Genomic DNA, 18,518 nt, shown 5'->3' with positions numbered 1-18,518 from the left:
TGTGAAATTGAGCACTCTTCACAATTACACTCAAATTCCATGGCGTGGCTGCACCGAAGAACATCTAGGTAACCTCTGCCCATGAGTCACTGCTGGGAAGGCGAGCTCAATGGAGAAGAATGATCATGACAGCGAAGCCAGAAACTAGAAGAATAGCTACGGCTGACGGCTCTCTCTGGTTTCATCACTGTTCTAATAATATCTGCTGGACAGACTAATTTTTCCTCCAGATGCAGAAAGTGATTGCAAAGCTAGTCATGCTCTGCAGGACAGGCTCTTAACATTATCACGTGACCACCTCAAAATCCTTACAATATCCTCACATGATTTAGCACACTTGTCACACTGATAATATATGCATATCACTTCTACATAGCAATCTACACACACTACCTGAGAAAGGTGATCTCAAGTTACTTGAAGATCAAGTAAATAGGATTTTCAGCATGTATAGTGAGTGTAAGCACTCAAATAAATGCAAACATACTCATAACTAGTAGTCACCATGAAGAAATCTGCATGTCCTGTAGCTACCCCCCAATGATGCCGTTTCGCCATGCTTCTTCCAGGGAACAACCCCTGGAAGAAGTGGGGCAAAATGGCATTGTCGGGGTGTAGCTACAGGACATGCAGATTTCTTCATGGTGACTACTAGTTATGAGTATGTTTGCATTTATTTGAGTGCTTACACTCACTATACATGCTGAAAATCCTATTTACTTGATCTTCAAGAGTACATTTACTCCTAGACTATAATACAGGATTCAGTTTACACAGGCAGTTGCACTTTAGCCTGGTATTGATATGTGGATTTTTTTCACTTGTATATACTTGATATTCATTATTGTACATCTTTGCACAATTCCTGTATGCTTTTTGAAGATATTCCCTGATTATTTTAATCTATTAATTTTAATTCATTTTTCAATAAAAAATGTATATTTTAAATATTGAAAGCATATGTCTCTTGTGGTAGATCGGCTCATTTGGTTGCACACAGAGGTACACAACAACACGGTCTCTTTAAATTTTCTGTGGTTTATTAAGAGCACTGCATAAGCCACAGCATTGTTAGCAGAACAAACATGACCTTCTCGGCCTAACAGGAAAAACAAAACATAACGTATGGCACAGTCCTTGTTGCTACGGGTAACCACCCGCTTCTGAAACAAAACAACCCAAGGTTTAGCTTACCTTAACATACACACCACAGCTCCAGAACTTGTGCCTCCAGACCCTCCGCACACCAAATGCTATGAAAGGCTATGATTTTATCCTCTGAGTTCCTCCTTTTCTACACAGGTGTTTTTTCATCCTAGCACTAAGATGTCTGATTAACCACTTTCTATACTTTGTGCGCTGGAACACTCTTCCATGTTTATATCACTGGAGCAAACAATCTTAGTGTTACACATCTTCTCTCCAGTACTTTGCCAGAGACCTTGTCACATATTCCCCCCTGCCCAAAGCCGTAGGTTGTGGCACCTTCAGTCACCATACAGGGAAGTCTAAACAGGGCATCTGTGTTGTCGTGAAGCTTCCCAGGCCTGTGTTCCACATGAAAGTTGTAGTTCTGTAGCCCTAAGTTTCAACTCTTGGAATGCCATCTCTGCTTCAAGAGACCATTAGGCCATTACAGTCTTCGTGCCCTTAAGAAGGTTGGTCAGGGGTATCATGGTGACATTCGGGATACACCGCTCATAGTATCTCACCATTCCCAGAAATGCCCGAACTTGTTCCTTGGAGATCGGTTTCGGCCAATTTTGGACTGCCTCCATCTTATTTACAGGTGCATCTCACTAAATTAGAATATCATCAAAAAGTTAATTTATTTCAGTTCTTCAATACAAAAAGTGAAACTCATATTATATAGAGTAATTACAGAGTGATATATTACAAGTGGTTATTTCTGTTAATGTTGATGATTATGGCTTACAGCCAATGAAAACACAAAAGTAATTTCAGTAAATTAAAATAATTAACAAAAAACACCTGTAAAAGCTTCCTAAGCGTTTAAAAAGGTCCCTTACTCTGTTTCAGTAGGCTCCACAATCATGGGAAAGACTGCTGACTTGACAGATGTTCAGACGGCAGTCATTGACGGACTCCACAAGGTCCCAGAGTTCCAATTTTCATTTGGAAATCAAGGTCCCAGAGTCTGGAGGAAGAGTGGAGAGGCACACAATCCAAGCTGCTTGAGGTCTAGTGTGAAGTTTCCACAATCAGTGATGGTTTGGGGAGCCAAGTCATCTGCTGGTGTAGATCCACTGCGTTTTATCAAGACCAAAGTCCGCACAGCCGTCTACCAGGAAATTTTAGAGCACTTCATGCTTCCCTCTGACAACAAGCTTTTTGGAGATGTAAATTTCATTCTCCAGCAGGAATTGGCAACAGTCCACACTGCCAAAAGTACCAATACCTGGTTTAAAAAAAAACAGTATCACTGTGCTTGATTGACCAGCAAACTCGCCTGACCTTAACCCTATAGAGAATCTATGGGGAATTGTCAAGAGGAAGATGAAAGACACCAGACCCAACAATGCAGACGAGCTGAAGGCTGCCATCAAAGCAACCTGGGCTTCCATAACACCTCAGCATTGCCACAGTCTGATTGCCTCCATGCCACGCCGCATTGATGTAGTAATTGATGCAAAAGAAGCCCCGACCAAGTATTGAGTGCATTTACTGAACATCCTTTTCAGTAGGCCAACATTTTGGATTTTAAAAACATTTTTCAAGCTGTTATAAAGTATTCTAATTTACTGAGATAATGATTTTTGTGTTTTCATTGGCTGTAAGACATAATCATCAACATTAACAGAAAAAAAAATAGATCACTTTTTGTAATCACTCTATATAATATAGGAGTTTTACTTTTTGTATTGAAGAATTGAAATAAATTTACTTTTTGATGATATTCTGTTTAGTGAGATGCTGTACTTGCAGCTTTACTTTGGTTCTTCCAATGATGTAGCCCAGGTATTTTCCCTTCTTTTCCCGATGGTACACTTCTTTGTGTTTATGGTAAACCCCACTTTCCTCAGTGCATCCAGCACAGTCTGGACTTTCTGCAGATGACTTCCCCAATCTTGTTTGAATATCATAATATCGTCGAGGTAAGCTGCGGTGTACTTTTTGTGAGGGGATAAGGTCCGGTCTATGGATCTCCAGAATGCAGCTGGGGCTCCTTGCAGCCCGAACAGTATTCTGGTACACTGGAAGTGACCGTCAGGTATAGAAGAGGCCGTCTTCTCCTTTGCACTTTGAGAGAGAAGGATTTGAGAGTAACCTTTCATTAGGTCCAGGGTGGTAATGTATCTGGCTGACCATAGCTTCTCTACGAGATCATCAATGCAGGACATTGGATGTCGACATCACATTTAGTTTCCTGTGGTTGTTGCAGAAACGCGACTCTCTCGCAGGCATTCGCACGTGTGTTTCCGTCAGGATTTCGCGTTCAACCACCTGCGTACGTCCTGGCAACTCTGAGAACAGGTCCCGATTCCGCTGAAGTAGTTTCTCGGCACTGTTGTTTCTGGGCTGGTGACAATGTCTCTGCCACATCCTTAGTGTTCCCTTCTGGCTTGTCCAGCCCACATGGAGGTTCAACGGGATCCCTCTGTTGCTCTGCCTTGATGGATATCGGCATGAGAGGATTTTGGAAGAAAGAGGTGGTAGCAGTTAACTGGCAGGTGGGACAGGACTTGCAATATCTTAGGATTTCTTTGTGCCGTCTGGGCCAATAGAACCTCTGCATGACTCGTTCTTGAGTTTTATCCACCCCTAGATGGTCACCTAAGACATGTGAATGGGCTTTAGCCAACATCCTTTTTCTATAGGGTGCTGGTACCAACAACTGCTCCACTATCTCCTCCCTCACTTTATTAACTCGGTACAATAAATCCTGTGCTAGGCCGTTTATGCCGGTTACCTTATTGAATGCTTCTTTTAAATGATAGGTCTCTATGTTGGGTGAACCCTAAATTTTCTCTGGTCACCCCTATCTCAGGAATGTCTGCTTCAGGGAATACTACTTTCTCCTTTTTTCCAATTACACAGAAGGGAAACCCGTCAGACTCTTGGGTTGGTGAGACTTTTTTAGGGCAAACCCGTTTCTTACCCGAGTAATCCAGGTCTCCGCCCCTCCACCACAAGTCCCAAAACAACACAAAGTCCTGGCCTATGATGATTGGGTGCAACAAATCCAGGACCATGCCGACCTCATGAGACTCAGTACCTCAAGCCGTTTCAATGACCACTCTGGCCACCAGAGAGTCTTCAGCATCCCCGTGAATGCAGAAGACGCCAACCTTCTTCCCAGGGATCAATTGGAGAGGGAGTGTGGCCCTCACGATGATCACTGAACTTCCTGAGTCTAGTAGTCCAGTCATTTGCAGGCCATTCACTGTTTGGAGTCCCTTGCTGGGTGGACAGTCCAAACTGCAAGCTGGATATGCATAGAAGGAACACCGGCGTCCCATGCTACAGTCCATTTGCTCAGTGGTCAGGGGACAATGGGCTGCTTTATGACCTGTACCATGGCATCTCCAGCAAATTACATCCACCGATGAAGGCCTTGGCATGACCTCTGCCATCCCCCTTGACTTTGGATGCCCCACCCCCTTTTTAACCTCCGCCCCCCAGTATGGAATGGGTTGCCTCCCCAAGAACCCTTCGACACCCTGATACCTTTCGACCAGTCTGACTAGGTCATCGACGTTCCGGGGATCTCCATGGGCAACCCAAGTCTGCATCAGGATTGGAAGGGACTGCACGAACTGGTCCATTACAACTCGCTCCACCATCTGCGCTGAGTTAGAGGACTCCGGCTATAACCACTTTTGAAATAGATGCAGCAGATCAAAAATTTGGGAGCGAGGGAGTTTGTCACGGTGATATGTCCAGCAGTGGACCCGTTGTGCCCTGACAGACACTGTCCCCCCCAAGAGCACCAAAATTTCTGTTTTTGATTTTTCATATTCTTTGGCGTCCTGTAAAGCCAAATCATAGTAGGCTCCCCTGTTAAGTATGACACCAGGACTTCCGCCCACTGCTCTGGCGGGAGTTTCTCTCTATCGGTGACCCTTTCAAAAATGGTTGAAAAGGTCTCTGTCATCACCGGTGTCATTTTCTGCAAGCCTCTCCTTACTGTTTTTCAGACAGAGAAATCATCAGCTGACATTGGAGTCGGAGACGCTGCCGTACCACGAACCGCCTCTGTAAGTAAATCAATCTGCTGCTGCGGTTGTCAACTCTGTTGCTGGTACTGTTGCAGCTGTTGCATAAGCAGCTTACTTGTCTCCTGTTGTGCCAGCTGTTGCTCCTGCAGCTGCTCCTGATGCTGCTGTGTAAGGTTCCCCAGTGAGGTAGTCGTGGGCGAGCTGTAGCCCCCTCTCGCTCTGGCACCCTACAGACAATTCGTGTCCTCCATCTGATGTGTGGCTGTGTATGTGGGGCTCTCCACTTACTTCAAACCATCCGATCGCGGCTGTCTCCAGGCATTTCTCTTCTGGGACCAGGGCAGCAATAAATTCAGAGGACACGAGGTTCTTAACCAGAACTTGAACTTTACTTGGTGAAGAGGAATATATACAATATTTACAGGCAGATATAATGGATAAGGCCCGACAGGCTATCATCTCTCTCACAGGCGCTGGCAACATCTTCAGCCCTGGTTCCCTCTTTAAGTGAAGCATCTCTGTGACTCTAATCTCTAGCCCGAGAGACTCTTCTGCAATACCAACAGTGTTCCGGATCCAATATCTCCCCCACGTCTTAGCCTGGAGTCCTATTTATCTTCCTCTGCTTCCTGCAGACTAGAAGTGCCCCGGGTCATCAATACCTCTGTTGAGTTTCTCCAGCTGGCTAACAGGCCTCTTGCGTAGGGAGACTTTTACACTGGTGATCCCACTGTCTGAGGGTATGGAGCTCCCGTCTACCCTAGCAGCCACCATATAGTCAGGCTGCCCGTACAGTTCACTGTCCTATCTCTTACTACTCATCACTTCCTGCTTCTGGAAACTAAGCAGAGATTTTCCTAATGTGCCTACCCTCTGTGGACTGTCATCACACAGCATTAACCCCATCACTGTCTGTAACACTGCTACCAGACTCAACCTAACATCTGCACCCAGGACAGTGGCATCTTGTGGCTGATTACAGGTACTGCAGCCCACAAGGAATTATGCCAGGAACAAGCTCTATAACACTCAAGGCTTGGTCAGGGCACTAGGTTCCCCCCTATTCTCTACTGACTGGACCACTGATGCTAACCTCTTAGCTTGGTCTACCAACAGTCCTGAAGGGTTTAACTGCGGGAACACTCCCTTTGACTACTTCAGCGCCAAGGGAAGGCTACGCCCTTCCCCACTATTACAGCTGCTCCCGATGCTACTACTGCTGTAGCTGCTGCTGTTGTTGTTCCCGATGATGCAGCTGTTTCAGATGCTGCTGGTGTTGGCTTTGGACGAGGTGCTTGATCAGCTCCTCCATTTTGTGTGACCGCTGTTCCATGCTCACCGCCGCCTTCACCCATGACATGCAGTCTGTCCACAGCTGTCACACTTGCTTCCTGGGGATCTTAACCTCACTTCTAGCACCAGCTGTGGTTGATCGACTCGGTTGCACACAGAAGTACACAGGAACACTGTCTCTTTAACTCTTCTGTGTTTATTAAGAGCACTGCATAAGCCACAGCCTTGTTAGCAAAACAAACACGGCCTTCCCGGCCTAACAGGAGAAATAAAACATTATGTATGACACAGTCCTTGTTGCTACGGGTAACCACCCGCTTCAGGAAAAAAACAACCTAAGGTTTAGCTTTCCTTAACAAGAACACCTCAGCTCCACAGCTTGTGCCTCCAGGCCTTCCCCACACCAAATTCTTTTCTATGTTTATATCATTGGAGCTAACAATCTTAGTGTTACACATCTTCTCTCCAGTACTTTGCCAGTGACCTTGTCACACTCTTTATAACTTGAGATCACTTTTCTCAGGTCGTGTGTATAAATATCTTTACATGGTGCGGTCAAATCACAGTTCATTACCACAATAACTGTAAAATCCCTGCAATAATCTGATTTCAATGTGTGTATATATCCTCGGTGTTAGGTTACAAGTAGCATATTTATAGCCTATTCACATGCACCAAAGAAAAGTGATATATAAGGCATCATTCAGATATAGATGATGTGCAAAATGCTGACCAATTTTCATTGGTGCTTTGAATCACATTTTCATCAGTTTTTGGTCAGTGTGTCAGCTTTTACCATAAAAGTTTCATCAGTTTTTCTAATATGCAGAAAAAAAACTGATGATAGTTTTTCAGGCTTCTATCAGTCAGTGAAAAACAGCCAGCAAACGAATGGCATCCGAGTTTTGTCTGATTAGTTTGATCTGTGACTCGTATCAAAAATTGGACATGTCTTCACATTTTGGTATGGCCCACTTGTTCTGCAAAAATACACAGACATTTGAATAGCCCTGTACATTACAACAGATACGAGTTCTATCTGTGAAAAACACGGATATAACTTGTACATAGAGATGAGCAAACCCAACTTAAAAGTTTGTAGTTCATACCGGACAGTTAGTGTCCAACGCTGAACATAGACTTCTTCCGGAAGTCTGTTGCAATGTTCGGAGTTCGAGAGAAAGCGCTTTTTCCAGCTCAAAAGTTCAGGTCCCTATTGTTTTCAATGAGGTTCGGGTTCTGGTTCAAGTTTGGGTACAGTTCTGGTACCCGAACCGAATAAAGTTCGGGTTGAGTACCAGAACCCAGACATCCATGGGTCTGCTCATCCCTGCTTGTATATGAAAAACTGACATGTGAAGGATCTCTAATATCAACAGAAAATCCAGAGCATGTTCCTGATTGATCCAGATTCCACGTGACAAACTGGGTGAGTAGAGAGGTTTAAGGGAATTTGTCACTAGGTTTTTGCTATCCCATGTAAGAGCAGAATGTTGCGGGGGCAGAGACTCTGATTCTGGCGTTTTATCAGGAATTTGTTTTGTCAGCTGCTGATCTATAGTGGATATTAAAACTCTACACACTGTTAAACTGCTAGGTTTTTCTTATTTAAAAAAAAAAAAACATGCCAAGAAGAAGAATTTCAAAACTTTTTCCACCTAATTGTAACTTGTAGCCTGTACAATTTAATTGAAAGATAAACTGAAATCTTTTTGGGCAGAAAAATAAAAATAAAGAACTAACATAATGTGGGTTTGTAAAAATGTACATCCTTAATCTAATGAATTGATGAAGTTGCCTTTAATGTTATGACAGTATTCAGTATTTTTGGGTAGGAGGCTATCGGCATGACACATCTAGAATTGGCAATCTGTGCCCACTCTTCCTTGCAGTCGGGCTCAAAATCTGTCACATTGCTAGGGCATCTCATGTGTACAGCGCCCTCTTCAGGTCAACCCAGAGATTTTCAATTGCATGCAAGTCTGGGCTCTGGCTGGGCCATCCCAAAACTTTGATGTTCTTCTAGCGAGACATTCTTTTGCTGATTTGGAGGTATGCTTCAGGTGATTGTTGTGCAGAAAGGTGAAATTCCTCTTCAGCTTCAGCTTTTTAGCAGTGGCTTGATGTTTTTGATGCAAAATTGACTTATTATTTGAACTTTCCATAATTCCCTCCACCTTGACTAAAGCCCAAGTTCCAGATGCTGAAAAAAAAACAAAGCATAATGCAGCCTCCACCATGCTTCACTGAGGGTATGGTGTTCTTTTGGTGACATGCAGTGTTGGCTTTGCACCACACATACCTTTTGGAATTATGGTCAAGAAGTTCAACCTTGGTCTACTCAGGCCATAATATCTTTTCCCACATGCTTTTACCAGACTTGGTTTGGGTTTTGGCAAAACATAGCCAGACTTAGATGGTTTTCTTTATAACAAAAGGCTTCAGTCTTGCCAGCATATCCTGTAAGTCTGAAGTAAGAAGAATACGGGAGAGTGTTGTCACATGCAGTACACAACCAGTACTTGCCAGAAATTCCTGCAGCTCCTTTAATGTGTCTACAAGAGGATACCAATATGCCATAAAAACTATGATTATTGTATGTAGTGTTCATGAATCAGCTGAGACAAATGCGCATGTTTGGCCTTATTCAAACATTGTAATAGTCTGTCTGTATTTCATCAGTGTGATGGATCAAATATTCATCCATTTTTCGTCAGTGCGTCGGTTTTTACTATCAGTGCAGCATAGTTTTTAGTGTTTTTTTAAGGAAACTTGTTGCCTTGGAAAATTCGATTTACCTGCAGTTATATGATTAGCACTTAGACAAGTAACTCTGTGGCGCATCTGTGCAGAGACAGATGTCGAGCAAAGTGCCGGGGCATGCTTACAGCCGCCACTGACAGTACAGTGAGCGGTGCTATTAGTAGAGACTGTAACCGCTCTGGGCACACCTCCATGACTGAAAGCTGGTAGTTTGTGTTTGGCGCTGGAACGGCGCCGGCATGGGAGGTGAGTATAGGTGATTTTATTTTAACAGGGCCAAACATGGGGAATGAGTAGTGGTTGTCCTTCTAGTGGACAACCCCTTTAAAATAGTAAAAAAAAGATAATATCTGAGTGCTGTTTATTTCACAGACCCATTCACTTGAATGGGCGTGTTTGAGCCATAAATTGGATCAAAAATTCCAATCTTTTTTTTTCTGCTGACACTCAGTCTGCAAAAAATGGACATGTCAACATGACCATAGACTATAATGGGTGCATGTTCTATCTGTGAAAAACAGATTGGGTTTGACATTTTGTGATTATTTTGGGATCCCCAAGTCCAAAATAGGACATACTGTACATTTAGTAATTAGCAGGTGCAGAGCACATAACCTAAGGCCTCATTCGGAGAGCTGACCCTCGGCAATGCTGGGCTACATTTTACAGTGTGTGAGAGCACAACATAAAGGATTCAGCAAAACAAGAATGTATTCTGTAATAGACTGCCATTCTCCTCAGCCAATAAATGTTGCAAGAGGAAAATAAGGAACATTTACTTTCAGCATGACTAAAGGCAACTCAGCCTGGCTACATTGAGATGAATGCATGTACATAAGGGCTCGTGCAGACAACCGTATTTTCGGTCCTAGTGCAACCGAACAAAAACATCGGATCGCACTCGGACCAATGTTATGCTATGGGGCCGTGCACATGTCCGATTTTTATTCAGAGTCTGTCCAAGGAAAAAGTCACAGCATGCACAATTTGCATCCAATATTTGTATCGCACTCAGCAATGCAAGTCAATGAGTCCACGGAAATCATCAGACTACACTCGGATGACATGTGAGTGCAGTTCCGATTTTCACGGACTGACAGAATGAAGAAGATGGAGATATTTTTTCCATTGTCTCCTCATCTGAGAGAATCAGAGCACACTATGATCACACTCGGATCAGTGTGTGGTTAGCATAATCGGCCCGATTCTCTCGGATGAGAGAAAATACTCTTGTGTGATCCTAGCCTACGACATCCGAGTGCAGTCCGATGTATCACATGCACCCATAGTCTTGTATGGGTGCGCGTGATCAGATTATCACAACATGGTGAGATTGTTTTATCATGCCGAATTGGTAGATCTGCACTGCCCTATAGCATAACATTGGGCCGAGTGCTAGCCGATAAAACATCACATAGCACTCGGCCGTGTTATATGGCAGTGAGAGCGAGCACTAATTCACAGTTCAGGGAGAGTAATGATTGCGCTGCTGGCCCAAACTGTGCGCTCTCCCACACTGCATGCAGCGACAGCTTTGGCTCTGAAGTATCAGAGTAGCCAAATGAACTGAAACTCCCCAGGTCCAGCGATCTGGCGAGGTCCAGCGCAGCACTTACAGCTCTTTTGGAAGAGCATGTCAGCACATGACTAGTTGCCATTTAGAAATTTGGAAAAGCCAGGTGACCCTATTGCCAACTGCAATGGCCATCTGACACACTCAGAAGTAGAAAAAACTAAGAACAGAAAACAGCTTGACAGAAGAGGTCAACTCCGGAGCATACTCACTGATGGCTTTTTATTTTAGGCAATGACAAATTTAGGTTCCCAATACTGCTTACTCTTTGTGCTTACAAATATCAATCAAGATTTTACAGATCAAAAAAAGCCACGGCACAAAGTATCTATGGACTGCTGCCGGACCACCATGTGCCTCTGACTTTCAAATGGATGACAACAAAAGAAATTGTGGCATGATGAAATGCATGCCACATCACAGACATTATTCCCAAAGCTTAATGCACTGGATAAAAAATTGTGTATCCAGAGGTACACAAAATGATCAAAGAAACACACTGACTGCAATCAGGAGTCACACAACCAAATGGCCCATTTACACTGGCCGGTAATCAGGAATCATACAGGGTGCATGAGACCAAAGGGCCAATTTACACTGGCCGGTAATCAGGAATCATACTGGGCGCATGAAACCAAAGGGCCCATTTACACTGGCCGGTAATCAGGAATCATACTGGGTGCATGAGACCAAAGGGCCAATTTACACTGGCCGGTAATCAGGAATCATACTGGGCGCATGAAACCAAAGGGCCCATTTACACTGACCGGTAATCAGGAATCATACTGTAAGCCTGTAGCCGAAGGTCCCTCTTAAATTGACCAATAATCAGGAGTCATACTGGGTGCATGAGACCAAAGGGCCCATTTACATTGGCCAGTAATCAGGAGTCATACTGGGCGCATGAAACCAAAGGGCCCATTTACACTGGCCGGTAATCAAGAGTCATACTGGGCGCATGAAACCAAAGGGCCCATTTACACTGGCCGGTAATCAGGAGTCATACTGGGTGCATGAAACCAAAGGGCCCATTTACATTGGCAGGTAATCAGGAGTCATACTGGGCGCATGAAATCAAAGGGCCCATTTACACTGACTGGTAATCAGGAATCATACTGTAAGCCTGTAGCCAAAGGTCCCTCTTAAATTGACCAATAATCAGGAGTCATACTGGGTGCATGAGACCAAAGGGCCCATTTACATTGGCCAGTAATCAGGAGTCATACTGGGCACATGAAACCAAAGGGCCCATTTACACTGGCCGGTAATCAAGAGTCATACTGGGTGCATGAAACCAAAGGGCCCATTTACACTGGCCGGTAATCAGCAGTCATACTGGGCGCATGAAATCAAAGAGCCCATTTTCATTGGCCGGTAATCAGGAGTCATATTGGGCACATGAAACCAAAGGGCCCATTTACACTGGCCGGTAATCAGGATTCATACTGGGTGCATGAAACCAAACCAAAGGGCCAATTTACACTGGCAGGTAATCAGGAATCAAACTGTAAGGCTATGTGTCCACGATGCAGAAATGCTCCGGATTTTTTCCTGAGCGTTTCTGCGTCTCCCTGGCAGAAAAAACGCATGCGGATTGTACATGCGTTTTTCCTGCCAGGGACATGCGGAAGTGAAGCGTTCTTCACATGCATTTCCGCATGCGGGTTGTTAAGCGCTTTCCAAGCGATTTTAGCATCACTTGGAAAGTGCTTGACAACTTGGTCACACTATATAAATCCATGCAACCGACATGGATTTATATAGTGTGACCGTAAAGAATAGTAAAAAATAAAAAATAAATCTATACTTACCTTCCGATGGCCCCCGGAGTCTTTATCCGATGCGTCTCGGTTTGCCGGCAGCTCGCGGTACACTAAAGGACCTGCCGACGTAAGCGGTCGCGTGACCCGTCACATGACTAAATGACCTCACCGCAGGTCCTTTTCAGACCATCGTGAGTTGCTGGCAAGCCAGGACGCATCGCTATGGAGACCGGGGACCATCAAAAGGTAAGTATAATATTTATTTTTTATTTTATTCTTTTTTTTACAGGTTCTATGGTACCCGGGTCCGGAGGAGAGTCTCCTCTTCTCCAGACCCGAGTACCATCCTCACATTGAAACGCTTGGATTCCGCATCTGCAGATCCAGTGATGCGGAATCCATGCGTTCCAATGCAACTCAATGGCGGCGAAAACGCCGCGCTTATGCAAAATAATTGGTAGTGCTGCAGATTTTTCCGCAATGATAATCCGCAGAGGAAATTTCCGCAGCATGTGCACAGCACATGTGGATTATCATTGGGGAACATAGCAGACATTCTACCAAGAGTTTTTTAAGCGTTTCTGCAGCGGAATTGCCGCTGCGGAAATGCTTAAAAAACGCATAGTGGGCACACAGTCTAAGCCTGTAGCCAAAGGTCCCTCTTAAATTGACCAATAATCAGGAGTCATACTGTGAGCATGAAACCAAAGGGCCCATTTACACTGTCCGGTAATCAGAAGTCATACTGGGTGCATGAAACCAAAGGGCCCATTTACACTGGCCGGTAATCAGGAATCATACTGGGTGCATGAGACCAAAGGGCCCATTTACACTGGCCGGTAATCAGGAGTCATACTGGGTGCATGAAACCAAAGGGCCCATTTACACTGGCAAGTAATCAGGAATCATACTGGGTGCATGAAACCAAAGGGCCCATTTACACTGGCCGGTAATCAGGAATCATACTGGGTGCATGAAACCAAAGGGCCCATTTACACTAGCCGGTAATCAGGAGTCATACTGGGTGCATGAAACTAAAGGGTCCATTTACACTGCCTGGTAATCAGGAATTATATTGGCTGCATGTAAAATTGCGCAAGCAGGTTAATTAATTTTGCACAAAATCAAAAATGCTCAGAAAGGGACAGGAGTAAATTAGAGCAAAAATAATTAGTTTTTTTTAAAAAGTCGCAAATAATGTTTAGGCTGCTAACCACGCTCACAATGGCAAAAAAAACAAAAAACAGAATAACATGTAAAAAACAGACCCCAAAATAAGTGCAACTTGAAAAAGGAAATTGGTGACATGAAAAAATACCTTAGAATTGGAAAAACTCCAAAAATATCCGTTAATGCAAAAATATATGGTTCCTTTATTGTATCAATGAGTTATGTGAGTATGGAAAGTGCAGTCCGCCTGTCTAAACAAACCATTAAACGACTACCTTACATGTTGCTGATGAGCCGTTGTTTAAGGCATACGAAGGGTGCAGTCAGACGGCCGTATAAATCGGACTGAGATCAGACCACAGTGCTCGGACTGGCCGCCCTGACAAAAGGTTTTCAGGATCTTTTGCAAACTCAAGGGACTAAACAGAATCTGCCATACTCTGCTAAGATGTAACCCAGTCTTTTTGTTTTCCCATGTTCGAAGCATTGTTGAACTCTCTAATGAGATGGAGTCAAGCCAACTATAGAAACTGTGAAATGACAGAAGATAAGAACTGAAAAAGCACACAAAGTGCAATGTACAAAGAGTATAACAAATACTGTGCTAGGAAAAAGGCTCTGTGTGCACACAGCCCACAAACATGTAACCAAGTAATAATAAAATAATAAGCAAAGAAATGAAAGCCAGACAAGCAGCAGAGAACACCGGAGTCCGAGCGGCACATTGCGGGTGAAAGTGAGCAGACAGCCCTTGTGTAACAGGATCAGACCAATTGCTTTCCCGTGTAATTACTACAGTTGTTTGCTGCCCGGCTCCAGATGGGTTTCCTATTTCCTCGTAAAAGAGGTTTACAGATATGGGGACGGCCATCTGTTATTATACAGCAGGTCAGCAACAATGGAGCAGCACAGTGTTCCCAGTAGGTCATTTACTATGGTGTATAACAGGGCACATACAAGGCGTTGGCTCGTTCATATTTATCCCGAAAATTAAATGTTGAATACAGGATGTATTGGAGTTACACCAAAGATACTGGCTGGAGGTACCAAGTTATTTTGTTCCTTTAAAGCGCAGATAATGTCACAAAAACTTGATGAACCCAATTAGAGTATGTTCACACCATGCTTTTTTGCAGTGGTTTTCTTTTCTGCGCGAAATGCTGTGTACTTTACACTGATATCACTGTTCCAGCCAATCACTGAGCTCATAGGCTGCACTGTAGACGGCACAAGCAACTGAGCTCAGTGATTGGCTACAGTGGTGATATGATCCATTGAAACACCGAGACTCAAGCAGTGGCGAGGAGCCTGCGCTGGACCTGGGGAGGGGAGAGCCTGCACTGGACCTGGGGAGGGGAGAGCCTGCTCTCTTTGTTATCTTAGGTATTTTGGAGCATTTGGGGTCCACTTTCCGGATAGTGGACAATTCCTTTAACAACAATGTAAACATCCTGACGTAACCAAGAAATTCTACATTCAGAAGCTCTTGAGGGACACGGCTTGTGTGACATCAATGGCTGAAGACAGATCATGGCAGGTGTTCAGAGCCGGGGCAGCGCACATGCCTGTCGTGTTCAGGAACCTTCACATGGATTTCTGGGCCTTTTCCAGACTGAAATCCACATGGCAACTGCCCTAAGCGGCAACCAGAAATCCATTTTGGCTTTGTTATTGATGTGGATTTTAGAACGTCTTCAATATGTAACAGGTCAGTGATAGAGGTGGATCCGCATAGACTCAGCCTGTACACGTCCCCCCTTCACAGCGTCACCGGGAGCTACAAAGGAGCCTCAGTCAGGAGGCCAGTAGCCATCTCCACACCAGCACCGAATCCACCTCATTCTCATGACTCATGAAGTTCATGGCGTTTATACACAAGCATGTAAAAAGAGCGGGAAAAATACAGCACATGAAGGACCTTTCCCAGACTTATGGATATGACAGAACGTCCTTGTTAGTACACACAGTAACTATCAGCACTCTCCTGTAGGGAGACAGCACAGTAGCAGCTTTACGGCTCTGAAGTCTAAAAATAGAGGTTTTATGTTCACTGACAGCAAGCAGAGATCAGAGGCGGCAAGCAGGGATCAGAGGCGGCAAGCAGGGATCAGAGGCGGCAAGCAGAGATCAGAGGCGGCAAGCAGGGATCAGAGGCGGCAAGCAGGGATCAGAGGCGGCAAGCAGGGCTCAGAGGCGGCAAGCAGAGATCAGAGGCGGCAAGCAGAGATCAGAGGCGGCAAGCAGGGATCAGAGGCGGCAAGCAGAGATCAGAGGCGGCAAGCAGGGATCAGGCGGCAAGCAGGGATCAGAGGCGGCAAGCAGGGCTCAGAGGCGGCAAGCAGAGATCAGAGGCGGCAAGCAGAGATCAGAGGCGGCAAGCAGGGATCAGAGGCGGCAAGCAGGGATCAGAGGCAGCAAGGAACTGAGGAACTGAGACGTGGAGGGGAAGAGAAATCTGCAGCAGAAAATAGCAATCCTCATCCATAAAGTCATATGTTTAAGGGTATGTGCACATGGCATCTCTTACACACTGATGTACCCACAGTTTTTCTGTAGGAAGACAATGGCACCGTTTTTTCTGAACCGTCTTTTCTGACATCTGTCTAGATGCCTTTTGCAGTGGCTTTTGTAACATATATATATATATATATATATATACATATACATATACATATATACACACACATAGATAGATATGGATAGATAGATATATGCCACCAGAAGAATGGTCAGGTCACGTCTTTTAATCACATCACGACCTTGGAAGCCTGAAATGGTTAAATTAAGTTACAAAACATGGAGCATTTGCACAGCACGATGTTATGACGTTCTTCGGCACATGTTCATTCTTTTTGGTACTTTTTTAGCATTTTTTCAGGCAGATTCCAGAAGGAAAAGACGCAGTGTGAACATACCCTTAACCTGAAAACCAACAAGATCATTCCCTTGAGTTACCAAGAATCCTGAAAGGAAAATGTGCCAGGTTATTCAGTGCACCCATATTGAGGCATAACTGCAGCAGTCCATCCCTGGGTGGGCACGGATGGGGGCTCTAATTGTGGGCACCCAGCTTTCCAGGAAGACAGATGAACATGACAGACAAGGAAGCCTCAAGGGCAGTACAGATCAATACACTAATGCCATGGATTGTGTCTATCACAGCTGAGCTGTGCCCACTGCTCTGTGCTGGCATCCTGCCCGGGTAATGCCCTGTCATGGTGTCAGGTCCCCCTCCCCCAGTTACCTTGTCTCCAGGTCATCCAACACTTCCAGCAGGTGAGAGGACCGGGCTGCCATGGACATGGAGCGGCAGAACTTGCCCCCATTGTGCCCCTCGTTAGCCTTGGCTTGGATCTTGGCTTGTGCCATGTGTGGGCGGTAATGGCTGAGTGGTGACAGTGCCGGGTAATGGCAGCCCTTCTAGGAGCTTTCTACACACATCGCCAGACACTCCGGAGTCTGGAGAAACATCTCCTAACAAGGAGCTGGGCGGGTCCTGCTCCCTCCGGGTCCTGCTCCCTCCCTGCCCCCCGCAGTGGGCACAGCTGCTAGGGGGGTCTGCTCCACGTGTGCTGCCAGTGCTGTGCCCGGCTCTACAGCGGAGCTGCTGGCAGGCTGTTATTGCTGACACCAGGACCTTCTGTAATGGGGGTGACCCGGCACTGGTAACAGCTCATAAGGGCAATGGCAGCCCTGGTGGGAGGGGGCAGGTGCTGCCACCCCAATAATCACTGGAGTAAAGTGCTGCACCCACCACTGACTGAGGAGCCAGAAGGACATGGAAGAGGGAAAGCAGTTCTAAGGGTCAAAAATGGCTATTAACCCTTTCCTATAAGAGTCAAAAATGGCTATTAACCCTTTCCTATCGAGGCACATTTTCTCTTTTATGCATTTGTGTTTTTTTTTCTTCCATTCTTCAAAGGTGCCAGCACTTTTCCATAGACCGAGCCATGCCAGGGCTCCTCTTCTGCCGGACGGCTTGTAGTTTTCTATTACACCATTCATTTTACCATATAATGTATAAAAAGTTATTCCAAATGGAGTAATCTTGTAACAAAAAAAAACCTAAGCAATTCCGCCATTGTTTCTTTTAGGGCTTTGCAGGAAAAATGACCTGGCGATATGATTCTTCATGTCAGTATAACTACGGCAATACCAAATAGGTGTATTTTTTATTGTTATTATTTAAATGTTGGGAAAAAAATCAGAACTTTGTAAAAAAAAAAAATAAATAATAACTTTGATTATGTCGTCTTTTTCTAGCTTTTTCATCCTTACGCGTATGGTGTGGGCTCAGCTCCTGCTCTGTACACCCCCCATCTGACAGGGGTCTCCCCAGCGTGTCCTGTCTCAGGAAGGGTTTAACCCCTTTGCGACATTTGACATACGTTTACCTCATGGTCGGGAAGTGGTTCTCTCATAATCACGGAAATTTACATCATGGCGTTCATGCGGGCACTTAAGTGATAGCTGAGTTCCGGCTGTTGCAGCCAGGAGCAGTGCCCGCACCTTCCCGGCCCATTTAACCCCTTAAATGCCAAGATGGATAGCGATCGCAGCATTTAGAAGGCTAGGAGAGGGAGGGGGTTCCCTCTCCCTCGCAATCTGGACCCTCGCGACGTCATGACCAGGAGCATGGTCACTTCTGTCACTGTCACATTGACAGGTATAATGCATTACAGTACTGGTTAATTTCAATTCATTATACCAGTGATCAGAGTAATGAAAGTTAAAGTCCTGTAGAGGGACTAAGTAAAAAAAAAGTTTAAAAACTTT

The 18,518-nt window shown here is 44.9% G+C and overlaps 1 protein-coding gene across 2 annotated transcripts in view; it reads right to left on the bottom strand.

The window, feature by feature from the left end:
* The window catches only part of BAG2 (BAG cochaperone 2), a 43,418-nt gene extending 25,169 nt beyond the window's left edge, over window positions 1-18,249 (bottom strand). The window contains exon 1 of one of the 2 annotated variants that reach the window (XM_073675470.1): window positions 18,137-18,249. In XM_073675470.1, coding sequence (XP_073531571.1) covers window positions 18,137-18,141 — 5 coding nt within the window. In that variant the 5' untranslated portion in view covers window positions 18,142-18,249. Of the gene's footprint in view, window positions 1-16,986; window positions 17,411-18,136 lie in introns of those variants that run through there. The other variant, XM_073675469.1, reaches the window with a different exon arrangement.
* Between the last annotated feature and the right edge of the window lie 269 nt (window positions 18,250-18,518).

Source organism: Phyllobates terribilis, unplaced genomic scaffold, assembly GCF_046119375.1.
Source record: "Phyllobates terribilis strain yellow unplaced genomic scaffold, ASM4611937v1 Scaffold_3__8_contigs__length_932513732, whole genome shotgun sequence".
In the NCBI taxonomy this organism is placed as follows: domain Eukaryota; kingdom Metazoa; phylum Chordata; class Amphibia; order Anura; family Dendrobatidae; genus Phyllobates; species Phyllobates terribilis.
Note: the sequence above shows the minus strand (reverse complement) of the source record. Positions and strands in the feature narration are given on the sequence as shown.